We start from the raw sequence: 27,993 nt of genomic DNA, 5'->3' as shown, positions 1-27,993 counted from the left end.
ATACAGGGTGTTCAGGCAAAGGGTGCCTCGTAGGCAGCAACTCCAAGGTAAGAGTTGTGATGCATTTGAGGACCTGAAGTAAATTCACTATGAGTTTGAGGCTGAAAAGTAGGTGGAGGTCTTGATAACTCTTTAAGGAGCTTACGCCTCTGTAACTGGTGTTTGGAAGCCATTCAAGGACAGGAGACATGGTTAGAGTTATGTTTTTTTTTTTTTTTTAAAGATTTTTATTGGTGAATTGGGGGGATGGGAACAGTGCTGGGGAATTGGGGAAGGGGGACAGACAAGTTGCTGTCGTTTTGGTCTTCAGTCTAGTTGTGGAGGATGTTGCTTCACTGGCCCAAGTTGGCACCATCATTGCGCTCTTCCCGGCGAGGCAGATCAGTCGCCGGCTTCTGGACGGCCGCTCACAGCGGCTGCTGGCTGCTCACGCTGGCTGCTGGCTACACACGGTAGCCCATGGCAACCCACTGCCATAGGGACTGCAGCCCACGCCATCGCCAGCGACTCACAGCAGCCCAGCTCCAGGTTGAGCCGTTGTTCAGCATCTTAGCTGTAGAGGGCAGTGTCACTGGCCCTCATATGTGGGATCCGAACCGGGGCCCTCTGGCATCCCAAGCCAGTTCTTAACCATCGCGCCACTCGGCCGGCCCGAGTTATGTTTTTAAGAGAAGAATAGATTGGAGCAGGGAAGAAAAAGCGTGTATATAAAAACAAGTTAGAAAGTTCTTGAGGCAGCCCAGGTAAGAAATGGTGGTGGCTTGGACTGGGTGAGGGTGAAGGAGGGAAATAGATGTACTTGAAAGATATTTAGCAGGCAAACTCTGTGGGACTTTTTGACTTACTAGATTGGAGTAGGAGAGGGTAGAATAGGAAGAAATCAAGAATGGACTTTGCAGTTCCCATTTGTTTGGATGATAACAGGAGGAGAAGTATGTTTGGGGAAAGAATAATAAGTCTGTTTCAGACATTTCATTCAGGATGATTACTGGTTTTTCAAGTCAATGTTTTTCTAAGCTTTATTTTTTAGAGGACATTATTTTTATATTTATGTGAATTCTATATTTATATAGAAGATGTTATATATTTATATGAATTCTATATTTATATAGAAGACATTATATATTTGTATGTGCTACCTCTGTGCTTTGTATAGACCTTATAATGTTTATAAGCCTACTGGATTATGAACTATTGGGTTGTTGGAAAAGTCATGACGCATTTTTACAGTGAAAAACAGAAAAAATACGTCATGACTTTTCTGACAACGCAATACATGAGGACGGGGGGGGGGCACTTCTTACATCCCTGGAGTTTAGAATAGTGCCACATAGTTAGTATTTAGTAAATATTTGAATGAATGCCACTTTATTTTGCTTCCTTATTTACATGTCAGTCACCTTGAAGATTAGTTCCCCTAAGCGTGTGTGTGTGTGTGTGTGTGTAGGGGGAGAAGGGAGGGGTGAAGGGGGAGGCTCATGGTAATCTTTGCATTTCCAGTGCCTGGTACAGAGCCTGACTCACATTGAGGGCTCTGTGAATGTTAGCTGTTGTTTCTGCTGTTATTCTCTTCATCATCATCATCAGCTGCTACCATTTACATATATTTTAATTTTTGTTAATTTTTACTCCTGGGTGTTAAGTCATGATAATTTAGGATTTTGTTTTCCGGGAGAGGGGGTGGCCCTCAATTTAGATGATTAGATTTAACTTTCAAAGGCCAAAACTTTGAATTAATACTGGCTGACATAGACATTATTTACTGTGCTTAATTCCAGATACATCTACATAATGGGAATCCAAGAAAGAAATGAGAAATTGTTTTATAGAGTACTGCAAGACGATATTGAAAATCTGATGCCAATTGTGTATACACCAACAGTTGGTCTTGCCTGCTCCCAGTATGGACACATCTTTAGAAGGCCTAAGTAAGACTTATTTTTTAAAATATATTTGAAAATGATTATTGTGTAGGAAAAAAATCACTCCATGACACCTATTACATTTCTATTTTATTTGTTGCAGTCTTATCTCAACTACATTTCCCACCTCACAAAAGCTTAATTTGGACAAAAAGGGATTAATAAAAACTCGACATATTCATAACTTTTGTTTTTGTAGAAATAGCATCATTCTTACCTTATCTTCTTTACGTTTATTATGATTGTTAGAGGAATTGTGCCTTTTGTACCAAAAAAAGGGTACTCTAAATTCTGGTGGCAGATTCTCCAGAATTATTTATGTTTTTGACAATCTGACCAAATTAAGAGGTTGATTCTCATTTTTTGGTCAGCTTTCATTTCTGTTGTTTGTTCTTTCTATGAACTTTCATGAATTTTGATTTCAAATAGCATCTCCAAATGTTTTAAGTGGAAAGAGACTGGAATGGGCCTTGACTCAAGCCTTTGAGCAAGTCACCCTGTCCCCCTCAATCTGTTTTCTTATCATAAAATAGGGATACCAGCACCTATCAAAGAGCTGCTGAGGAGGTCAGATGAGGAAACTGATGTGAGGTTGTTTGTAAACTTATAAGTATTACATCACTGCTATTTTTTTCTTAGAGTTTTCCTGTCTTGTTCCTCTCACCTGTCGTTTTCCTCAATCCTTACATCTCACTCCCTGCTCGCATGTTGATATAAATGGAGAAATTCACACCATGTGTGATAGCGTTTATCTTCAGCCTGTCCTCATCTATTCTAGTGGCTTTCAGACCTTACTGTGCATAGGAAACACCTGTGGGACTCACTCAGCATGTTGATCCCTGCCAGCTCCCCTGTCCTTCCCATTCCCAAGATTCTGATGAAAAAGAGAAAGGTCTGGAGTCCAGATGTAATGACCACCATGGTGATGGCGTTGCTGGTCGCCCCTGGAAGACACTTTAACACTGTCTGTTCTGTCCTGTGTGGTGCCATCAGTGAATGTGTCTGAAACATTTCTATGGCGTTACCCAACTCTTTTACAATTTTGTTTTTCACTTCGAATACTGGTTCTTAGTCCAGATGAAAGGACAAGAGGAAACTTAAAAAAAATCCTGGTGCCTGAGCCCCACCTGCAGAGATTCTGATTCAGTTAGTCTAATTTGGGCCCAAGTTTTGGCGTTTTCATAAAGCTACTGGTGTGTTTCTGATGTGCACCCAGAGCTAAGAGCTGACATGAAACAGAGAGCATGACTTTGGATGAGGACAGATGCTGTGTATCATTTATGTAGTGTACTGACTGCTGCAGTGGGGTTTTTTTGTTTGTTTTTTACCTAGAAGATGGTCAGTAAATCATGGTTAGTTGATCTAAACTACAGGCCAGTTAAATCACAATCTCTGGGATGGGACCCTGGCATTTTAAAAAAGTTCATCAGGTGATTCTATTATGGTCCAGAAACTGTTTAACTATGGGTTGTCAGAAAAGTCACGACGCATTTTTGCAACGAAAAATGTAGAAAAAAATATGTCATGACTTTTCCAACAACCTCATAAAATGATTTGAGCTAGGATAGTAATGCCCAAGTTAAGATACCAGTGAGAAGGTTAGGTGTAAGAATCCATGTGAAAGCATTGGGACCGCTGGCCCTCATCTCTGCCTAGAACCTGTGTTTTTGTTGGGTTTCTTTTTCCCTCCTTCCTTCCTCCCTTCCTTCATTTTTTGAAATCTAGATTAATGATCTCAGTGTGTTTTAAACAACTCTTCACTTTTTTCTAATGCTTTAAGGATTTCATTTTTTATGTGCAATTGCTGAGTTTTCTTCTCTCCCTTCTTGCTCCTTCAAATTTTCAGTTTCAGTGAGTTTTAGCAGAAGAAGTTTATTTAGCCTTATTTTGCTCTTCTGCATTGGCAGTTTGTTTTTATATTGCCTTTTACTGGCGGTGTATTGAGTTTATTTGAAAATGATAGGTGGATACATTTCTTCTTGTGTAAAATGATCACATCATTTAAAAATCTTTGTTGCAACGCAGTTACAGAGCCTGTAATTTTAAGTATTAATAGTTGAAAATGTTTACCAGTGTGACTTAGCTAAATCTGCTTGGAAATTATACCGTGTCTTGATGTTTTATTAAAATATCTAAATATTCCCATTGTGAACGAAGACTTAGAAAAAGCAAAAAACTGTTGTGAAATGCAAAGGTGTTTTTGTTCTGTTGCAGGGGATTATTTATTTCGATCTCAGACAGAGGTCATGTTAGATCAATTGTGGATAACTGGCCAGAAAATCATGTTAAGGTACTAATAGCACAACCTTCCTTTTCCCAATGTTTTTTCTTTTCCTTGTAAGTTACCTCTAAATTTCCAAGAACAATTTTTCATTGCTGCCGTGATTTATTTTGCACTTATATACATGCAGATTTAGCACCCTGAGGGGATCATAATAGTAATAACTGTAAAATGGGTTACTGGTATAGCGTTTGACTTTGGGAAAGAAATTGAGCCTGCTGCTGTCTCTTGCCTTCTCAATGTTCCTTTTCTATTTCAATTATTATTTTCTATTCCAATTAATATTATTCCATTTCAATTGCTAATCAGTTAATAATATATATTATTAAAACATCATAGAAACTTACTGTTGTGCATTGGGGAGGATTTATTATGCCTTTTTTCTAAATCTTGATAGATTTAGATCCTTAAGCAAGTATAAAACTCTTTAGAGTTGCAAATCTGGCAAATATATTGGTCAGTATGGCTGTCTTTCACAAAATAAAATCTAACGACTTAAGATCTTTTGTTAGGCTTTCGTGTTTATTACACACAGTAATCTTACGTGCCTTTATTACATGCCTTCCTCACTAAAATCATCTTTGCTGAATAATCATTAGTTCTGATAATCTAGAAAAAAATTGGTCAGATAATTAAACTGACAGTATTATCTTAAAACCTTGTAGGTAGGTATATTTTTTATTCTAGATCTTTTCTTCTTTCATCCTTGCTAAGGTTTTTCTTGTTTGGCTTAGGTTATTATGTTGGAGTAGCATGTTGTTTATTTCTAAACTTTTATTTTTCTCTAATGGGTAATCTCTATCAGAAGTTTGTTCCCCTCTCCCTGATTTAGTCTTTATGAAGATATTTAAGTTGATTCTCCAGTCAGAAACATTCTGTTCCTAAACCAAAGACAGAGGAAATCAAATCTAATTAATTCTCTTTTTGACATCTAGACTCTAGAAATTCTAGAATTTTAATTATTCTAGGTTGATTTACTTTGGAAGTTAGTCAAGAAGCAATTTTATTTTTTAAAGTGAGAGTGAAAATATAAAATATTTTAAAAATGCTTTTCTTTAATGTCCCATTTTTGACAGCATTTATTTATTTTTATTTTTTGTAATTAAGGCTGTTGTGGTGACTGATGGAGAGAGAATTCTGGGTCTTGGCGATCTGGGTGTCTATGGAATGGGAATTCCAGTAGGAAAACTTTGTTTGTATACAGCTTGTGCAGGAATACGGCCTGATAGGTGCCTGCCTGTGTGTATTGACGTAGGAACTGATAATCCAGTAAGTAAAATCATTTTCCCCCTCTGATCCTCCTCCCATATTGGAAAAAAAATTTGTTTTATATTTTTATAAGAGTTTATTTGAGTAAAACTGATGACATATGCAGGGGAGCAAGATCTCAAATGTTCCACCAATTTATTTTCATTACAGTCCTCTTTTAAAGATAATATAAGGGAAATTTTTGTGACTAGGTGTTAGTCCTTGTCTTAAACTCTGCTTTTAATATTTATACAAATAATAGTAAATTAAGCTTATTCAAAGTTTCTTGAAGAAGGGCAATAAGGTTTAAAAAACTACCTTATTTTTTTATTTTGCAATTTTTGTTTTACCAAATGTGTTTAAACTGGTTATGTAAACAAAATGACTCATTCTTTACATTTGTTCTATTTTATAGGCACTCTTAAAGGACCCATTTTACATGGGCTTATATCAGAAAAGAGATCGATCACAACGTTACGACGACCTGATTGATGAGTTTATGAAAGCCATTACAGACAGGTATTTTTTTTTTTTAAGTTTGAGTATATAAAAGCATTTTTAATTAAAAAAATCACAGTTTTGTTATGTTTTCCTCATCTCTTGTGAAGATAGGTAGAAGGAGATTAAATTTTTGAGAACGGGGGTTCTTTTCCTGCCTGATCAGATGTGCTGATAATGGTGATACCCCACATCCTCTGCCTTGCTTTCCTGAGTTTTCTGACGTCTTGAGTGAAGTCTGCACGCACTGCTCTTATCATAAGCCCACTGTCTCGTTCTCTCAGCCCTTGACATCCAGGCTCACGTTCCCATTCCAGTGAAACTCGTACAGTTTTCATGTTTTATTTTTTTTAAAAGATTTTATTGGGGAATTGGGGAAGGGGAACAGCGTTGGGGAATTGGGGAAGGAAACAGCCAAGTTGTTGTCCTTCAGTCTTAGTTGTGGAGGGTGCAGCTAGCTCAGCTCCAAGTCCAGTCACCATCTGGCCCCCCGTCAGCAGCTTGCAGCCTCTCAGCTCAAGGTGTTGTGTTCAATCTTAGTTTCGGGGGTGGGGGTGGGGGCGCAGCCTACCATCCCATGCGGGAGTCGAACCGGCAACCTTGTTGTTAGGAGCATGTGCTCTTACCAGCTGAGCTAGCAGCTCGGGCGCACTCACTAGCCCATGTGGGAATCAAACCGGCAGCCCTGTTGCTCAGAGCTCATGCTCTTAACCAGCTGAGCCACTCGGCCAGCCCTATTGCTTTCATGTTTCAAATTCGCTACCATTTGGGCCTCTTCTGTCTCCACCACTTTGCAGCATCTGACCAAGTTTTCTACTCCTACATCCTTGAAATTCTCTCTTCTCCTGATTGCTAAAAGACTTTCCTAACTAGGTCTTTTTTTTTTCTTTTGTCATCTTCACTGGTTCTTCTTGTTCTCTTATATGAAATGCGGATGAGTACATAGTTCTCTTCTCTTGGAGTCATGTCAGCGATGGGCTTTATGCATGTGACTCCTAAACCTGTGAAAACCCATCTGTGTAGTCCCACCTCTCTCTGAGGCCTAACCTTTCTAACAACTGAAATTCTCCATGCAGACATTCTGTTGATCTTTCACAATCGTGTCCCATACAACTTCCCTTTCCAACTGCTTATCTTCTATGTATCCAGCCTCTATCCATGGCAGTAACATTCACCCTATTGCCAAACCTTTGATCTTGGTGTTATCTTTGATTCTTCCTCCTTCTCCATCAACCCCCTACACAGTCAGTCAGTCGTCAGATCCAGTTGGTGTTACCACCTAAATGCCTCAGAAATAGACCTGTCTTCCATTGCCACAGCCTTTCTGTAGGTTCTCATCTCTCTTCTGGATTCTTTTACATCTTCCTCCAGTTTCTCTCCTTTTCAGTTTATCTCCACATTACCACCATATTCATCTTTTTAAAACACTTCGTTAGGTCATTCTTTGGCTTGAAATCTCTCAGAGGTTTTCTGTCGCCATAGGATAAAGTTCAAGCTCTTTACCTTTATGACCTAGCCCTATCTTTATGACCTGGCCCTCCCCTACCTTTTAAATTATTGCTACATAGACGCTATTAAAAAATAAATTCCTTTTCAGAGTCAGAGTTGACATATTGAAAACTAAACTTTTCCTCATCTCAGAAATAGCCACCCCCTGCCCTTCCCCTCACTTGCCTATCTTAGACAATCAAATAGTATCTTAGTTAGTCATCCAGGTTGCCTTAATGTTTTAACGTACTTCTCACTCTCACTTGGTCTTCATCTTCAAGTTCTGCTTGTTCTTTCTAATGTCTCATAATTGTCCCTTTCACTTCCAATGGCTTTTGCTTCAGACTGTTTTGTCCTCATACCTTGGTAGCCTCCTAGCTGCCTCTCCTGTCTTTCTCAACTCTCCCCACACCGATATGTGCTACACATCAGTGGTAGGTTGATCCTTCCTGAAGGGCGTCTTACGTGAACTCTTCCCTTTTCTGAAGCCTTTAGTGATTCTACATTGGACACAGAATCAAGTCCCCATTCTCTAAATTGGCATTCAAAGTTCTCCCTTATCTGGACCTAACTGACCTTAACCAGTTTCTCCCTTATCTTTTCATATAAACCCTGAAATATAGCCAGACTGTTGAAAATTTAGGGTCACCAAAATAACCTTGCTTTTCTTCCTACCTCCTGACTTTCTTTTCTATTCTTTCAGGGTCCAAATAAAGTCCCGCCTCCTTTTCACCTTATTACCCCATCTTACCAAGATGATTGATGTCTTTTCCTGAATACCAGTGAACTCATGCAGCAATTATTGGGTTGTCGGAAAAGTCATGGCGCATGTTTACAACGAAAAACAGAAAAAATACATCATGACTTTTCCGACAACCCAATTTAAAAATTTTTTTTTTAAAGATTTTTATTGGGGAATTGCGGGGATGGGAATAGTGCTGGGGAATTGGGAGAAGGGGAACAGACAAGTTGCTGTCATTTTGTTCTTCCGTCTAGTTGTGGAGGACGTTGCTTCACTGGCCCAAGTTGGCACCATCATTGCGCTCTTCCCGGGCGAGGCAGATCAGTCGCCGGCTTCTGGACGGCCGCTCACTGCGGCTGCTGGCTACACATGGTAGCCCATGGCAACCCACTGCCACAGGGGCTGCAGCCTACGCCGTCGCCGGCGACTCATGGCAGCCCAGCTCCAGGTTGAGCTGTTGTTCAGCATCTTAGCTGTGGAGGGCAGTGTCACTGGCCCTCATATGTGGGATCCGAACTGGGTCCCTCTAGCGTCCCAAGCCAGTTCTTAACCATCGCGCCTCTCGGCGAGCCCAACCCAATATTTTTTAACCTCTCATTTATATACTTGCTGTGTGCTGTTTAACTGCTAATATAATGAGACTACACATAGCATATTTATTTGAGACTCAGAGACAAAATCTCTTCCTTTTTAGGAAGTTATTTAGAGCTTATCTCTGCTCTGCACCCTTCTGGGCACTTGGAAATAGTTTATACAGATTAATATCCCATAGGCTCCCCATGGTACTGCATTCATTTTCTTTTCTTTTTTTTTTTCCTCTTTTAGCTGAGCCATCCTGCCACCTGTTGGCAGCTCAGCGGCAACTCAGCTCGGGATGGAACTCGAACCACTGTCTGCATTCATTTTAAGCGGCCCATAAATTTTTTTTGAATGAGACATAGATTTCTACATTTTGAGTCTAGTGTTTCACAGGCTCTGAAAATTGCCAGATGGTCCTAAGTGAACTAGCAATACATTATTTTTTACTGCCATCATCAGGAATATTAGATAGGAAACCTGTTTAAAAGTGGTATTTTCAACACAACCATTTGGGGTTTTGTTTTTTTTTTAGATATGGACGGAACACACTTATTCAGTTTGAAGACTTTGGAAATCATAATGCATTCAGGTTCTTGAGAAAATACCGAGAAAAATATTGTACATTCAATGATGATATTCAAGGTAAAGCAAAAAAAACTAGGATTTTGATTCGTACCTTTTAAACCCTTTTTATATGACCATTTAAAATTTTTAACGTCTTTATTTTTCTTACAGGGACTGCTGCAGTAGCTCTAGCAGGACTTCTTGCAGCAGAAAAAGTTATCGGCAAATCCATCTCAGAACACAAAATCTTATTTCTTGGAGCAGGAGAGGTGAGTTTTTGTAAGCTTTTTAGAATTTAAAGCCAACACTGTTTAGAACTGGAAATTGGGGCATAATGAGCTTATAACTTTACTGAGATAGATAGATCTTATAATTCAAGATCTCTCTTGTAAAGTGGGTAATTTAAAATATGTGTAGGGACTATCACAAAGAATCAACTTTCGTGTGATTTATAAAGGAAGAATAAAGCAACAATTCCTCATAACATAAAACATTCATATATAAAGTAATTCTAGCATTGCATCATACTCTAGTCTTTACTTTTTAAATTTATGTTTTGTTGGACAGGCTGCTCTTGGAATTGCAAATCTTATAGTTATGGCTATGGTAGAAAATGGCCTCTCAGAAGAAGAGGCACAAAAGAAAATTTGGATGGTTGACAAGTTTGGTTTATTATTTAAGGTAAGGTATTAAAAACTTGGAGAAGCAAAAGAATGTTGTTATAATGATATTTTTAGTTTGATTTTTAAAATATCAGTTCTTAAAATCTTATATCTCACTAGACTATCTAAATTGCACCAGTTATGGACCTTCTAGTATATTCTCAACAGAAGTCCTCTAGTCTCAAACTTTTGTCTTTTATAAAGACTCTTGTGTCATATTCAAATCATAATCTCTTTATTGGCACCAGACTTATTCTTTCTTGCTTTGTTCTCTGAGTCTTAAAAAATCAAATAGTCGTACAAATAAGATTGTACTTGACCTTTCTAAAACTAGGTTTTTAATGGGAACTCAGAAGTTTCTAGTCAAAGTTTTAGCAGTATATCTGATATTTGAGCATAACACTTACTTTTCATTTGTATCTTTGGAGCAAGCTTATCTAAGGTACCTTGCTTCAGTTCTGAAATCATTTCTTCTTAATTACTACCAATATTCTATTAGGACAAAAAATGAAATGAAAAAGTGTGTGAGTGAAAAATCTTGAGTGCTTCAATTATATGTAATGTAGAGTAACAGTCGTTTAAAATACACCAGACAGTGTGCGAAAACTTTACATGTATTATTTCATTCAATCTTCTCAAAAACCCAATGGAATTTTACAGAGGAGGAAACTGAAGTTTCAAAAGGTCAGGTGACTTTTCCAAGGTCATCAGCTTATAAGTGATCGAGGTAGGATTCATATCCAAGTAGCCTATGAAGCCAGTGCTCTTAACCATTCACCTGAGCTCCCTTTCAAGGGAGCTATAAACTGTTGTTTTTGCTTGTATATAAGATGCAAGGATTATAACACATCATACTGTTAAAAGGCTATTGGGGATATGTATTTTTATTGGTACACAATTAATTTGGTGCTTTTTGTGATGTTGGTTTTCACAGATGTTTTGTGATTTTTTAATCATGCTTGCAACACATCAGGTCTAGAATGAATATATTATTGGTTAGCACAAGTGAGAATCCCCTGTTCATCTGCAGGTTCAGAATATTTTCCTCTTAGGCTGTGCACGTAGCTTGATCTACAATATATATAGATTTTAGGCTTCCAATCTCTCCTGGTGACTCAAAACACTGCCCTCATTTTTGAGACTTTGAGAGTTTCCTGTTGAACCACCATATTGGAGAGCTGTGGGCCTCCTGGAGATGAGCATGAAAAGCCATTATTCTGACAAACTGGATCTGGTGAGGTTGTGTTTCAATCCTTTAATTAATTTCCCAGCTAACCGATGATGCTGTGCAAGTTTTCTCAGCCCCTGCTGGTTTTCCTCTGGGATTATTCTGGAGCTCTGATGGAAAAATGCACCTTTGCAGGGGATGTCTTCTCTTTTGCCAAAATAAGGATATAGATTTCTCAGACTGGTTAGTTTTTGCATCCCATAGTTTTTGCCTGCTTTAAATTGTTGAGAAATTCTTCATTGTTCTAGTTTGTCACTGGTCCCTCTCCTGGCTTTGTGGCACTACTAAGGATTTTTTTTTTTTATAGTTTTGACCAGGGACTTGGGGAGGAAAGCATTTTTCTTCAGAATTCCCTGCTCCTCTTGTTTCTGAACTCTTGAAATCCTGAAAGCTCTGAAATCCCAGTTTTTTCCTGAAATTCTGAAATTCGTACAAATCTGACTGACCTGAACTTACCAGGTTATTTGTAGTCTTAGCCTTTTGTATTTGGTGTGACTGTAAGTTTTGTTCAGTGGTAGGGTACCCATTGGGAGGTATTTGTAACATTTGCTCTATTACCATAATACATTTCTAAAATATAAGAAAGTTTAAATTTCAAAACGCATCAAGCCCAGATAAAGGATTGTAGGCCTTTGTGCCATATTGGATTTAGGAGAACTTCAGAGTAAATGAGTTTTTGAGAGGGATTAGAAATTTTCTGGTTATAAATGGGGTTTATGTTTTCTATTTGGCTTTATGGACACTATGAAAATACAATTAGAGGAGATGGGTTGAAGAGACAAGTAAATGAAAATACATTCCTATTGTAGAAGCAGTGTAACTCATAATGATGTCTTTTCAGTTAATTCTCAATAAGCATTTTTCAAAACATACTGTATTTTATGTAAAAATTCAGGGGCGGAAAGATAAAATAGACAGTCATCAGGAACCATTTGCTCACTCAGCTCCAGGGAATATACCTGATACTTTTGAAGATGCAGTAAATATCCTTAAGCCTTCAGCTATAATTGGTAAGTAACATTCACAAATCATTCTCTTCAGTGTTGCCGATCTTAACTACATGCAGGATTATTAAGGAAATGATAGACTTTACCTAACTTTCAGCATATATGATGTTTTCTATGATAGCTTTTTGGTTACAGTGTGTCAAGTTCAGTTCATGGATGTTGCTTGTATTTTTTTTTTTTTTAGCTGAGCCATCCTGCCACCTGTTGGCAGCTCAGCGGCAGCTCAGCTCCCACCGTGAATCGAACCGGCAACCCTGTTGCTCAGAGTTCACACTCTTGAGCGAGCTCTTAACCAACTGAGTCACTCGGCTGGCCTGTTGCTTGTATTTTTAAGTGCTAGAAGCTATGGGATCAATTATGCTTGGCTTTTAGAGTTGGTGTGACTGTTGGGCTTAAAACCTGAAAAAAGATGAAGGTCATTTGACAGACTGGACCAAGAAAATCCTCTGCAGAGTCAAAGATTTTCATTGGCAACAAAACTGAAAGCTTTTAGTACGTTTTGAGAGTCAGGCATTGTATAGCTGATGTGAGACTGCCCCAACATGGCATTTAGTTCATAGCAGGAAATGTAACAGTCTGTAAAAGAGGAGCTATTTCATTTCCTATACAGCTGTAAGATTTGAATCTACATTTTTTTCTTTTTATCAGTTTCACGTAGGAGCCTTATTGAACGTTAAATAGTAAAATAGTCATAAACAGTCAAGTTTCTAAGGTCAGGAAAAGTATGTCTCTATTAACTTCTTCATTGATTAGAGCTCATAGCTTTTAGAGAAAGAAGAAATCTTAAAGATCATCTAGTCTAACAATCTGTCCACTGATTCCATCCCAGGAGGGTCAAGGAAACAAAGAGGAAAAAAAATTCCTTTAGAATTTATGGACTCCTAAGAATATGTCTATGAAGCTCCACCTGGAGAAACACTGAATATAAATTCCTTTTTCACATGAGAAAAACAGGCCCAGAGATGTTAAGCAACTTGCCCAGGAGTGACAGCAAGCACTAAAACTGGTCTCCAGCCAGATCAGCATTTTTCTTTATTACATAACAATTTATAAGATGAGCTTAAACATTATTTGACTGTTGAATATGAGTCTTCTTAGTGGATGTACTGGATAAGTTCTTAGCAGAGGCATCACTAAGTCATTCCCGTACTCCCAATTCCTGCCAAGTGTTCTTCCTCCATGATGTGCTTCCTTTAGCACTGCATACTTAGCTCCTGTTACAGGTTTCCTGATTTTCTCTTTACTTTGTCCCTTGTCTCTTAACTACAAGGTGCCTGTATTATAATCCTTTTTGTGTCCTAATGGCCTGAGACAGTGTCTGAGACATTGTAGGGGCTTAATAAAAAGCCATTACACTGAACTGTAAGCAAGAAAGTGGATTGCTTTAGTCAAGATGATCTGTTGTCGCTTCTGAATTCCTATTTTCTAACAAGTACCACAGAGTTTAACAGTTTAACCCTTGAGTTGCAAGTTTTTAATCTTCTTTTATTGAATTCATAATTGTAAAATACACAAAACATAAAATTGGCCATCATAACCATTTTTTCACTGTACAGTTCAGTAGTGTTGAGTGCGTTCACGTTGTTGTGCAACCACCCATTCCAGAACTTGTTTTATCTTGCAAAACTGAAACTGTGCCATTAACAACTGCCAGTCCCTGGTAACCACATCCTACTTTCTGTATCTACGAATTACTTGACAACTTCATATAAGTGGGATCATACAGTATTTGTCTTTTCGTGAGTGGTTTATTTTGCTTAACATAATATCCTTAAGGTTCATCCATGTTGTAACAAGTTTTATCTTCCTAATTAGACATAGCAGTGGAGATAGTCTTACCTTCTTTTTTATTTTCCACAATTTACTATATCTGGGATGGACAGTAAATACTTCAGTGAAAACCTAGCATTTTAATGTCTTTCCTTTCAGTTTTTGAGATTGTGTTCCCATAGCACTATCTCAGCAATGCAGAGTCAGTCTTTGTGATGGGAGTTAACCGGTGCTTTTGTTATGTTGAACCTACTCTAAAAATGCTGCTGATAAGAATGGCTTTATTTTACCTGTAATGAAATTGCTGTTTTCCCTCTTCTTTATTACAGGAGTTGCAGGAGCTGGCCCACTTTTTACTGCGAATGTAATCAAAGCCATGGCTGATATCAATGAAAGGCCTATAATATTTGCATTAAGTAATCCTACAGCAAAGGCCGAGTGCACTCCTGAAGAAGCGTATACGCTTACAGAGGTATGAATCAGTAATCGTTGAGTGAATTGGTTATGTCTATTTTTTCCCCCTCTGTTAACCTGTTGGTTATACATTCTTGCATAATTCTTTTCATGAATACTGTGGAGATTACAACTTACGTCCATGGATCATCAAATTCTGATATAAATTATTGCTTGTAACATTTCTGGAAACTAATTACCCCCATGTTAGCTCTATTTTAACAAATAGACAATTTTTTCTTTTTTTCATTGAATGTATTTTTCATTCTCCTTTTCTCATTGTTAAACAATTTTATTTTACATATATAGTCTCTCAAAATTCCTTTTGCTTCTATATCACCACTCTGTGTTAGTCAAAATAAAGTCTCTTGAATATTGGTTTCCAACAGTTATAATAATTATTGAAATTTTTTCTTTTGTAAGCATCCTCAAAGTCAGCATATAGATATCAAAATAGAAAGTGGTCTCTTCAGTGTACTGTCTTAACCTTTTACCAAAGTATGGTATTACTTTTAGCCTGAGTGCGCATCCTGTTCATCATTCTTTGCTACTTGAGACTAATGGCTGTTGCCCCCCAAATTAAATCTTAGTCTTATACAATGACTATTGGATAAATACACTCAATGTATCATGACTTTGGCATTTCTAAAATACAAAAATATTTAAACGTGTTGAGCAATAGTATGTCACCAGAAGACTGTTCAAACTTTTAAGAATTTTATTTTTTGAAAAAATAAATATGTTTGTAATATATGTACATTATTAGAATGAATAAAAGCTCCCCAAGGAGACTAGTTTAATGTACTGTTTTACCAGTTTTGAGATGAAACTTCTTTCACCATTTAACTTTGAAATTGTGTTATCTCTTCAAGGTGATAAGAAAGCATTGTATGATTTAATTTTATGTAATTTCTTTCTTAGTGTTACATAAAATAATAGCATATACAGAGGGTGCCAAAAAAATGTATACACATTTTAAGAAAGGAAAAAACTATTAAAATTGTAATAATATATACCAATAACAAAAGATGAATGCAAGTCATGTGTATACATTTTTTTGGCACTCCTGGTATTTATGTATTTGAAGTCACCTCTTAAATTTTTAGTCTCCCTTTGTTTTCATAGAGAGATGTCTTGGTGTTACTCTTGAACAAGGTAACATGCCATTTTTTTCTGGGGTTGATAGTGTAGTGTAAGATCTGGTGTTGATAGTGTAATGCCCCTTTCCTAAACTACCTGACTGGGGGGCACATTATAGCATAACAGAAAAAGACCAGAGCTTTGGAGTTATAAAAATCTGGATTCCAGTTCAACTGCTACAATTATGATATGTGACATTTTACAAAGTACTTGGAAATAGCTAGGCTTTAGTTTTCTGATTTTATTTTTTAGATGAAATGGAGATAATGATAACCTCATAAGGTTTTTATGCAGGCTAAATTAGCCTAGTTAACATAGAGAAAGCCCCTAGTACAGAGCCAAAGACAGCAGATGTAAATGGTTGCAGTTTAATTTTTGATGTTTTCACCCTCATTCACAGATGTTTACATCAATCTTTAGTACTTGGGATGGTATTTATTGGCCATCTACATTTTTAAATTTTTTAAAAGGAAATAGAAGTGTCAGGTTTTAAAAAAATTTTTGATGGACAATTTTCAACTTTATTCGAATGTCTATTATGCATAAACCTCATTCTAATAAGGATTTTAATGCAACAATTATGTTATATAGTAAATTATGTTTGTTTGCAAGTAATGTATTGGGCTACTTTGCTATAGAATTCAATTTCGTTTGAGTTTACCTCAATTTTCTAGTCCACATAAAGTAACAAAATCGTTATTTCATTTCTTGACAGGGAAGGTGTTTGTTTGCCAGTGGCAGTCCATTTGGGCCAGTGACACTCAGCAATGGGAAAGTGTTTACGCCAGGTCAAGGAAACAACGTATATATTTTTCCAGGTAAATGCCACTATTATTTATGTTATAGAGTAATCATTAATTCTATATAAATACTTCGTGAATAGAATTTAAGATTAAAATGAATAGTAGTATTTATAGGATTTTGGTATGAATGTACAGAGAAACTCAGGGAATTCAGCAAATCCAACTTCCTCTATTTCCTCTGAAAATTTATTTGTTCATATTTTTCATTAAATTTGTTTTATTACAGAAATAATGTATTACATGGTTAATAAAAATGCAAAAGAAGCAGAATGTTATAAAATTATTTAACTCTTTATCTTCCCTTGGTACCTCCTTATCACAGTTCTCAACTGTAACTAATCTCAGTAGTGAAATATAAATAATAGTTCTTACATACCTTCTAATACCTTGCTGCTTTTACCTCTCAATTTGTGTTATTTTTACATTACTACTTTTAGTTTTCCTAGTAGTTACCTTATTATAACATACTTAAAGAGCTTTTGTTAACAACTTATTAGCTTGCCACAGTGAAAAATGAAAAAGTGTGGTGTTTAGCTTTCTTCTCTCTTCTTAGTCCATCTCTTACTTTGGGTTAGTTAATAGTTCTCATTGTAGAGAAGGGTTTTTTGACGTTTATGTTGTGTTCTGTTGCCTTCCCTGCTTTATCTATGGATTGATTCTGAAATTACATGATCATGTAAATATAATTCACCATCTAAATGAGAGTGTGACTTGATAAATACAGAATATGTAATTCTATATCATAAAAATTCAGTAAGCTCAGTGAAACCCACACAGGATAAATAAAAAAAAAATTCCCCATCTGAGAACATCAACTGTGAGGCTTCAGAAATAGCAACGAGATGACTATGATGAATGCAGTCAGAGCAAAAAGCTTTCCTTAAGAGAGCAATTGTTAAACTGACCACTGACACCTCAACAGCAGTGAGATGCCGCAGGCAGTGAAATGATTTAAGTTGCTTATACAAAACACTTCCCAAGCTAGAGTTCGTTACACAGTGAAAATATCTTTCAAGGATTAAGGCAAAATGAAGACATCTTCAGAAAAACAAAAACATAGAGGATTCGTATCTACAGACTTATAAGAAAGGAAAAGAAATTTTAAAGAGTGTTCCTTAGGGTCAAGATGGTGGAGTAGGTAAATGCTATGTTCACCTCCTCCCATGACCACATCTAAATTACAACTAAAGTATAGAACAACCACCCTTGAGAACCACCCAAAGCCTATCTGAACAGAAGTTCTGTAACTAAGGATATAAATAAGAAGCCACGTCAAGACGGGTAGGAGGGGTGGAGATGTGAAATGGGCTGGTCCCACACCCACTTGTGGCTATTGGGAGTCGGGAGGGATATCTCGGCTGTGGAGGCCCCCACTGAGAAGCAAGGGGTCCCAGCCCCACACTGGGCTTTCCAGCCTGGAGCACCAATGCCAGGAAGAAGTGTTCCCACAACAGCTGACAGTAAAAATCAACAGGGAGTCAGTCTGAGTGAGTTGGATGGCTGCTGTAGACCCAGGCATCCTCTTAAAGGCCCCGAGCACAGACTCCATCACAGACACTCCTCATAAGCACAGAGAAGAAACAGGAGCTCAGGAAGTGCCAGGGACATACAGGGAGAAACGGAATTACCTGGCTTCAGGGCGAGGACTGAAGGAGTAGCTCTCCTGTGACTAAAGTGCCAGCAGGCTCCATTGTTCCTTTGGTGAGCCCTCTCCCCAGACATCCTGCAGGTACAAGCGGGAAGGGGGTACAAATCTGCGTCTCCATTAACCTGGATAACACCACTGTCGCCTCACCCTAGTGATTCTTCTCTGAGATCCTGCCCCACCCAATTCACTTTCCCAGGTGAACCTCTTTTTGACCCCAGTTCACACAAACCACCTGGCCTGAGCCACCCTGTAGCCTTTCCTAAAATATCTCAAAGGTCCACAAACCCCAAACAGGCAGTGGCCCCAATCCCAGCACTAGTGGCATTCAGCCTCGGTTTACTGCATAACCACTCCCTGGTGCCTCCAAGTCCAACACAGGCAGCTACCAACAGCAGATCTCTTTGTAGCTCCTACCAGGTGGCCTCAGGCCAGACACAGGCAGCAGCTGACCATGGCTTGCACTGGAGCCCATCCCAAGAGGTTCCCGGACCAACACACGTGGTGGCTGGCTTCAGACCACACAAGAGCACCACCCAATTAATGCCACAAATGACACGCCCAAAGGTGGACTGGGCAGGCACCACAGCACCGCTAAAGTGAATCCCGCTCTGTGAGGTCAGCCCCTGCACAACAGCTTGTCCTGTGCAGTCATGGCCAGTCCTCACAGCCCGTCAGCCTGAGGATCAGTCCCACCCATTGACAAGCCAACAGTAATTAAGGCTCACCTACAATAGGAGGGCACATACAACCCACACAAAGGACACCCCTGGAGCACGCAGTCAGGTGACCAGGGATCCTGAGCCACTGGGCCCCACAGGACAGCTAATACGGCCACTCTGCCAAGACGGTGATGTAGCAGATCTACCTAATACATAGAAGCAAACACAGGGAGGCAGCAAAATGAGACAAGGAAACATGTCCCAAATGATAGAGCAGGACAAAACTCCAGACAAAGAGCGAAACAGAAAGGAAGCAAGCAATTACCAGATGAAAGTTCAAATCACGGGTTGTAAGGATGCTCAAGGAACTTCGGGGAAGAATAGATGATCTCCGTGAGAACTTCAACAAAGAGATAGGAAACAAAAAAGGAGATACAAAGCATAAAAAAGAAATAGAAATGAAGAATATAATAACTGACATGAATATTAGAGGGAATCAACAGCAGATTAGATGAAGCAGAGGATCGAATCAGCTATTTGGAAGACAGTGTAGTGGAAAACAGCCCATTGGAACAATAAAAAGGAAAAAAAATTTTTTAAATGAAGGTAGTTTAAGAGACCTGGGACAACATCAAGCATAATAATATTTGCATCGTGGGGTACCAGAGAAAGATGAGAAGAGCAAGGGATTGAAAACCTATTTGAAGAAATAATGACTGAAAACTTCCTTAAGCTGGCAAAGAAAATAGACATAAAAGCCCAGGAAGCTCAGAGAGTTCCAAACAAGATGAACCTAACCAGACCCACACCAGGACACATCATAATTAAAATGCCAAATCTTAAAAGCAGCAAGAGAAAAGCAGTTTTACTTGCCTACAAGAGAGCACCCATAAGACTGTTAGCTGATTTCTCAATAGAAACCTTGCAGGTCAGAAGGGATTGGCACAAAATATTCTAAGTGATAACAAGTAAGGACCTACAACCAAGACTACTCTACTTAGCAAGGCTATCATTTAGAACTGAAGAACAAAAGAGCTTCCCAAACAAGAAAAAACTAAAGGAATTCATCACCACCAAACCAGTATTACAAAAAATGTTGTAACAAGTGTTGATAAATTGTATTCATTTGTAATTTTGACAAATGTAAAAATAAATTGAGAAAAAAATGTATGATATTTCTAAAATGATTTCTTCTGATAAATAAGAATTGTAACAGTTAACAAAGATCATTTGTAACTCTCAGATTTCTGTTTTCTCTTGGTTGCTTTGTTTTTTGGGGGGGTTGGTGTTTTGATGGGGGCAGGTTACCATTAAATTACTTTAAATATAGGAATTTATTTGGCTTCTTTCACAATTTAAAAAGTGACCTTACTAAATAAACGATTTAAAATCTTTTCTAGGCGTGGCTTTAGCTGTTATTCTTTGTAACACTCGGCATATCAGTGACCATGTTTTCCTAGAAGCTGCAAAGGTAAATGTTTTAAATATTGTTTGATGATTTTATAAAGAATGAATTAACTAAGGTTAAAAGCAAAGAGAAAAAGAGAGAATGGGTTAAATCTGCTTTATGAATGGAAAGGAAGTTATTCATCCATTGCTTTTTTGATTTGCCCACGTACTTTTGCATAAAATTATTTTTTTAATGATTTTTCAAATGTCTGATGGTAAGCTATGAATCCTTTCATATTTATAACACATCTGAACATGTATTATATATTTCTGAAGGTATATTGTGCTATCATAGATAAGATATAACCCCTTTCATTTTTTTAAAATGTCAGTTACTGGCCCATTGGCATGTTGGCCCATGAGAGCTCCAAATTTTGCAATGTAAGTTTTGAAGCACTCACATTAATACAAATATTAATGTCTATTTTCATAGTAGCTGTGGTAATTATGCCAAATTCTCTATGTTAAGTAGAATATGCCAGTAAGCCTTTAAATCTGGTTATTTCTTTATTGTTTAGTAGCGAACAGTTTTAATTTCTGCAGTGTAAGTGTATTCCTGGTAGAAATAAAGAGAGCTATATTACCTGCTCCCCCAACGCTTTTTCTATTTTATTAGGTCTCTATTATTCTGTGTTACTTAAACAAACGAGTAAAATGTCGTTTTTCTCTTCAGGCACTGACAAATCAATTGACAGATAAAGAGCTGGCTCAAGGGAGACTTTACCCACCTCTTGCTAATATTCAGGAAGTTTCTATTAACATTGCTATTAAAGTAAGTAATAATTTATACTTCACATAAATTTTAATGGCATTTTGTTATGTAACAAGTTTATTGGAGAAAAATTTGAAACATTTAGAGGGTGCAAAGAAGAAATTGTAGATCACCTGTATTCTTTCTACCAGAATATAATCCACATTATTTTGGGTTTTTTTGGCTTTCTCGGCTGTACGTACATATGCATACACATGCACGGTCTCTTGTGCCTATTTTTATGGTTGGTTCTCACTGCACTTTTTTTCATTTAATATATTGCAAGCCTTTTCCCATGTAAATCAGTAATTCTCATGTGTGATCATTAATGCTGCATGGAATTCTCTGATATTGTATCATAATAGTTTAACCATTTCTCTATTTTCAGATAGTTAAGTGTTTTTTGTTTTGCTAGAAGTAATATTGTAGTGAACATCCTTAGATAAGTCTTTGTGCATTTGTGTTTGTTTTTCCTTAAGATAAATTTCTAATCATAAGGGCAAAGGTATTGACATGCTAAAGCTTCTGATACATATTGTCAAATATTCAGAAAAAAAGTACTGATATACGTCACACCTTTAGATAGGAGTTTATCTGTTTTCCCACACCTTTGTCAATACTTAGAATTATTTTTTTTAAATCTTGCATATTTAATAGGTGAAAATTATATTTCATTTTTATTTAAAGCATTTGTTTTTAGATTGAAGAATTCTCTGTTTATTGAAAAATCATATTTTTTCCTGTGAACTGCCTATTCCTGACCTTTGCTTGTTTTTATATTATGATAATTGTGTTTCTGCTTTAAAATACTAATTTATAAGAGTTTCTTTATTTAAGGGTAGTGATCCTTCTGTTTGCTATGGTGCAGGTATTGTCCCGTTTGTCATTTATTTTAATGTGGAATTGTTTGATGTGACATTTTCAAAAGCTGTTTCATAGAGTGATCTGTTAATTTTATGGATTGTTTCCTCGTCTTGTATCAGTGTTAAAGCCTTCTCCCCCTCCAAAATTATATAAATATCTACTTGCATTTTCTAATAACATATATTTTTTTAAACTGGGTAAAACCATTTTATAAACTGACCAAAGCACTTCATTTTGTTTTCTGATTTGAGGTAAAACCATTAAACACAGTTCACAAGAAAATACAGTGAAAATACTATTCAGCTACAATTACAAGAGTTTGAAACCTCACTAGTTGTTCATATACTTTTACAAATTCATACAACTATACAGTCTACTTAAGCTAACTTTGTTGTTAACCAAAAGACCAATATCAAAGACCTAGACATTTTACTGTGATTCTTGCAATGGCTATAGTTTTGTGACAACAGAAGAGTAACTGTTACCTTATGAATATACTTCACTTCTTCAGAAACCATTTGGCTACTGATGTGTAGTGTTTCCTCATTCTTCGGGGGGCAGGAAGGGGTGTGTGTGAAGGCTCTCAGATGAGCAAGCACCTGTTATACATGCCCCTCTCATGTCAGATTGTGAAAAATAACCATTGCCCCACCATGAATATGGGGATTGGGAAGATAGTCCTAGTCTTCTTTATGCATTTAGGTTTTTAGGCAAGCCAGTTGATTTTTCCCCAAAGCTTACTTTTGAATGTTCAGACCCTGTTTTAATCCTCACTATAGATTACTATGTTAGTGAGGGTGTCTTGGGGGTTGAGGGAGGACAATGATGCCTTTTTGAAACATTTAATGTATTTTTTTCCAACTAAGCCCAGCTTTGAAATTTCACTTTGTTACTGGACACTTCTGTTGCATCAATCAATACTGAAGCCTTTGGGATACTGCAGATTTGCTTTAGAGGTAGATGAAACAAATCATGCAGCTAAGTCAATTGAGAAATAAGAAATTTGTTATCTTTAGAGAATATCATGACTAAAAGTTGATCCTTTGTTCTTGGTGCTTTGCACATTTTACATTTTTACCTGTTTGAGGGAAATACCCAAGTCTTATCATAAAACTTCTTAATTCTTTTGAGATTTATTTTAGTGTATGATATGAGACATATTTTTTTCTGAGTAGTTAACCAGTTGCCCTACCACCAGTTGATTGAGAATACGCCTGTTAACATAAGATCTTTGAATCTATTACTGGGAGTCTGTTCTTGACCATATTTGTCTATCATTAGGCACTGTTTTAATTATTATAGTATGTATAAAGTATATTATTTGATACTATATATTTCCCATCATTATGGTTTTTCAGTCTGTTCTGAGCTGTATTCTTTTGGGTGAATTTTTGTATCAGTTTTTTGAATTTGAAGAAAACCCTGCAACTCTGTATAAAACTATGTCATATTTATAAATTAAATAGGTAAAATTGAGTCTTTCAGTATTGACTCTTCCCTGTTCAATGTCTCTCTCCACTTATTTCTCTTTTTTTAAGTCTTTCAATATAATTCTGTTGTTTTCTTAGTCTTAAATGTGGCTTGTCTCATTACTGTTTTCCTAGATATTTAAAATGTTTGTGATTGTTTATAATGAAGGTTTTCTTTCCATATATGTTCCTTCATTGGTCATTTCTAATATATAGAGAAGGTGTTAATATTTATGACTTTACTTGATAACCAGTTTCTCTGTTTAACAATTTTGATTCTTTTAATAGTTTCTCAGTTAATTCTTTGGGAATTGTTGAGTTTTGAATTATCTGCAAATAGTTGCTTTTTAAAAATATGTATAGCTCTTCCCCTTCCAACCCTCCCCCATCTACTAAATTAGTTGATATTTAAGAGCATTTTTAAGTAATTGGGTTGATAAGGGCATCCTTATATTTTAATATTATATGCGATGCTAGCTTTTGGTTGAAATAAGTATTTTTTTAAATCTTTTTAAAGAAGCAGGCTTCTATTCCTACTTTACTAAGATTTTCTTAAACATCAGGATTAGATGTAAAATTCATCAACCATATTTTTGACTCGTACTCTGATGATCATAAGATTTTATCCCTTTGACTCTTAATGTTATTGTTGCATTATTTTAATACTCATAAACTAAGCAAAGATTGGGATTTGGTAAAGGGTGACATGTTTAGGAAATAGTGAGCAAACCAATTGAACTGGAGTCTAAGGTGTATGGGTAGGAAAATGGCATTAGACAAGATTTGAAAGTTATCTTAAATTTGTACAGACATACAAATGCCAGACTGAGGATTCCGAATACATTACTAGTGTAAAACAGCTGAAGATTTTAGAGCCCAGAACTAGCATGAGTAGAGGTCAGCTTTAGAATTTATAGAATGATACTACAGGTGGGACAGATTTTGGAAGATAGCAGTCAGTTGAGAGATTACAGGTGTGTCCCAATGAAAGGTGATACATGAGGAAATAGGAGATCTATGCTAGGGGTTGGTATTGGAGCATAGCCTCATGTGCACATCTCTTCCCCCTTTGCTGGGGTAGAGAATTTGCTCCTTTTCCATTGGTTTAAGGCTTTCCTTTTTAGAAGCAAGGGATCAAGAGAGTAGGCAGTGCTTTGTATCTGTCCCCTACCCCAACCCACAGCCACTGACCATCTCCATAGCCACCAGCCACCTCCTGCATGCCCGTAGGACCAAGGAGAACTCTATCTCATGCCTTGCTCCCATTCTTTATTTTCTACAATAGAGTAGAAAATAATTGAAACACGTTTTCCATCACAAAATATAGTGAGATTGAGCTCCTGGAACCAAGGATTATTTTAAGTTAAAATAAAACTATAACTTGAATTTACTGTGACAAACAGGCACTATGCGACCCTGAGAGGAAGCTTTTCACACTACTTCATTTTACATCAGAACTTCAGTTCAGAGGGTTTAGCCTCACCTTCAGCCATGGTGTGTGGCCTGGTTACAGAGATCAGCAATTCACTGAAGCCAGTGTAGGTGGGAAGTAATCTAGCTCAACTGTGTAGGATCTGGGATCTAGATTCAGAATGCTTTGGGGTTGAAAAACAGCTCATCTAACTACCTCAGGCATGTTACTTGAAACTCTTCATGCTTTGGTGTCCTCAGCTGTAAAATGAGAATAATAATAATGATGATGATGATGATGATGATAATAATAATAGCACTTACCTCATACGGTGCTTGTGAGGATTAAATGAGATATCCATGTAAAGTGCATAGAACATGCCTGGCACTCAATGATGGTTAGTCGCCATGTATAGGTTCTAGCCCTAACTTTATTTGACCTTATAGTTCTAGTGTCCAACCCCTGCTTTATAATGGTTTCTATGTCTCCTAATCCAAATTCGAGAGCAAAGCATCTGGCTTACTTTGGGTTAGGTTTTCACCCCAGTCCAGTCAGCTGTAACTAGGAAATAGAGTCTCTTACACACTGTTTCAGCAGGACTGCTGGGGAAGGGGACATGGGCTGGCCAGATAGATCTACGGAACTGACACACAGCAGAGCTTAAAATTGTTTGTTGTATTAAAGTGTTAAACAAATGTCAATAATTCAGGGTGGGGGTCACGTTAAACACGTCAAATTTATGGTAAAATGTCAGATGGTTTTTATTTCATCTTTTAAAATTTTGGTAGTTTACAGATGTTTTGAAATGAGTCAAAGTCATGTTATTTTTTATTTTGAAACAAGGAAAATGCCATTCTTTTAAATTCATTTCTTTGTGTTTTAATAGTACGTTTTCTCTTGAATAGGTTTATATGCAGAGCCTACACAATAATCTTGTTTTATTTTCCAGGTTACAGAATACCTATATGCTAATAAAATGGCTTTCCGATACCCAGAACCTGAGGACAAGGCCAAGTATGTGCGAGAACGATTGTGGCGAAGTGAGTACGACTCCTTGCTGCCAGATGTGTATGACTGGCCAGAGACTGGAGCAAGCCCTCCTCTAATACCGGAGTAGAAGCATCCTCTGATAAATACTTTCCATGCTTCAGGGAACCGTTTTCTCAGACAAAAAGATAGTATCCTCATATTTATGGGGGTTTTTCCTGTGTGTCATCCTCCCCTACCGCTTTGCTTGACCTCTTTTTCCCCATGAATCTACACTTCTGTAGAAGATAGATGTGTTGACGGCATTGTTAATGCCCACGCTGCCATCAGATAACCGAAATGCTTTCATTCTGATTTGTAGCTCATCCATATCAAAGAGATGTTAAAAATGTATTTGTACACGTCTTCACTCGTGCTCTTGCTCACGCTTGCCAAAGTATTTGCTGTTTACTATGACAGGTAATAAACTTTTCTCACCCAGCTCTTATAGGGTTACTAAAATAGAAACTTACTTCTGTGGCGATGAGCACAAATGTTGAGAAAAAGTCAAATTTAACCAAACTCCAGGGACAAATTGTCAGTATCTAAAAATGTTCTTTTATTTCTTCCTCATGCTCTGAAATTCCTTGCCAGTAGATAAAACAAGAGAAATATGAAAAATCTACCCTATTATTTATTTCCCGGAACTAAATTGAGACTTACTATAACATGGTGAGCGAGAAATGGGAACTGCTGCTGCCTTTAGACAAATAAACAAAATAGTCATTGTTTTCAACAGTGTATAAAAATCATGTAACTTTTTTATTTAATAAAGGTAATATCTTAAATTTAATTGCTTCAATTATGCTATTTTATTGCCCAACTAGAAAGTTAGGTTTGCTTATCATGAAAAACACATATTTTTTTAAATTTCTAGTTGATTCTAAGGAGGCGGTATAGGATACTTAATGCATAAATTATGACTGACATCATATGACTTTTAACAAATTAGTCATATGTTTCACATCTAAATGAGTTATATTTAACTGAAGAGGTTATACCCCTATTCCAATAGTGATGCTCTTTATTATTTGAGATAATTTTGGAATGTTCCTTTTGAGTCATTTTTTTCAATATCATTAGTGACAACTCTTTCTCCATTGAAGATGGATTTAAGTTTTTGAAGCCACCAAAATTAATTTAGAGCTAAGTGGGGATGAATAAGGTAGGTGTTCAGACCATGTTTAATGGTCCATTTTTGTGCCATTTTTAATCCCAGTAAAATGGGTAATAATTGGCTAGTGAGACCAGTAAAATGGGTAATAATTTTATGTGGATTACATATTGGAGAGTTCTAAAGGAAAAGCCAAAATCATTTTGAAAAATAGTAGTGTGTATGTGCCTAACATGGTTGCTTTGAGGGAACAGAACTTTTAAATGCTCATTCTAATCAGCAGTTCTCAACCTGTGGGTCGTGACCCCTTTGGGAGTCGAACGACCCTTTCACAGGGGTCGCCGGGTACTCGTATGTGGGCGTATCTGCTTGTGGTCCTGGAGACGGATAGAGGAGCGGTGTCTTGGTTCCTAAGACCATCGAAAATATGTGTTTTCCGATGGTCTTAGGCGACCCCTGTGAAAGGTTGAGAACCGCTGTCTAGACTATTAACTACAAAAAATTATTCACAGCTCCATATCAGCACGTACGTAACTTAACATTCCTCTCCGCTGTCCTTGATATGTTAGATGTGATATTCTGTAGAGAAGTTGCCTCCAAATCACCAAGAAGCTTCTTTAAAATGCAGAGGCCTTTTCCCCTTCCTTCCAGGCCCCCTGGACCACCAGGGGCGGAGCCCTAGCAGATGTATTTTCAGCAGATCCCCTCATGATTCTGACACACACACTTGCCCTGTCCTCCCAGTCACTGCCTTAAAGCTGGCACCTGAATCATCCGAAGAACTAACCGATGCCCCCTGCTGATGCAGTGGGCCTCGGTGGGGCCCAGGATTCTGCTTTTCTGACAAGCAATCTGGTGGTGCCCAAGCTGCTGGTATGGAGAACACACTGAGGGGCATTGCTCTGGAGTATGGGGTGGGGCGCACTTGAGTGCTCGCAGAGTATGTACTTCATGTGAAAAAAGATAACTGAAATTATGTGTGTACACAGAATCAGTTTTATCTGTTTTTGCTATGGATGCTTTTTAAAGGATGTTTATAAGAACGAACATTAATACAGAACTTTTAAACATTTTTCTGAAAATACTTAACTAGAATACTGTTCAAGTCTAGATTGTGGGTTTTTAATGTACTTATTAAGTAAAACCTGGCACAACCAGTTTTCACTGATAAAAGCTTAGCTATCAAATGGATATTTGTTTCTTCTCTCTTCTTGATT

The 27,993-nt window shown here is 37.3% G+C and overlaps 1 protein-coding gene across 1 annotated transcript in view; it reads left to right on the top strand.

The window, feature by feature from the left end:
- The window catches only part of ME2 (malic enzyme 2), a 54,550-nt gene extending 27,422 nt beyond the window's left edge, over positions 1-27,128 (top strand). Inside the window, exons 4-16 of the mRNA XM_019627591.1 lie at positions 1,779-1,928; positions 4,137-4,212; positions 5,311-5,472; positions 5,867-5,970; positions 9,291-9,400; positions 9,494-9,591; positions 9,890-10,003; positions 12,108-12,222; positions 14,319-14,461; positions 16,298-16,400; positions 20,093-20,163; positions 20,815-20,913; positions 25,586-27,128. Coding sequence (XP_019483136.1) covers positions 1,779-1,928; positions 4,137-4,212; positions 5,311-5,472; positions 5,867-5,970; positions 9,291-9,400; positions 9,494-9,591; positions 9,890-10,003; positions 12,108-12,222; positions 14,319-14,461; positions 16,298-16,400; positions 20,093-20,163; positions 20,815-20,913; positions 25,586-25,753 — 1,513 coding nt within the window. The 3' untranslated portion in view covers positions 25,754-27,128. The remainder of the gene's footprint in view (positions 1-1,778; positions 1,929-4,136; positions 4,213-5,310; positions 5,473-5,866; positions 5,971-9,290; positions 9,401-9,493; positions 9,592-9,889; positions 10,004-12,107; positions 12,223-14,318; positions 14,462-16,297; positions 16,401-20,092; positions 20,164-20,814; positions 20,914-25,585) is intronic.
- The last annotated feature ends 865 nt before the right edge of the window (positions 27,129-27,993 follow it).

The sequence above is a fragment of the Hipposideros armiger genome, unplaced genomic scaffold (assembly GCF_001890085.2).
Source record: "Hipposideros armiger isolate ML-2016 unplaced genomic scaffold, ASM189008v1 scaffold_736, whole genome shotgun sequence".
Classification (NCBI taxonomy): domain Eukaryota; kingdom Metazoa; phylum Chordata; class Mammalia; order Chiroptera; family Hipposideridae; genus Hipposideros; species Hipposideros armiger.
This window is presented reverse-complemented; position numbering and strand designations above follow the sequence as displayed.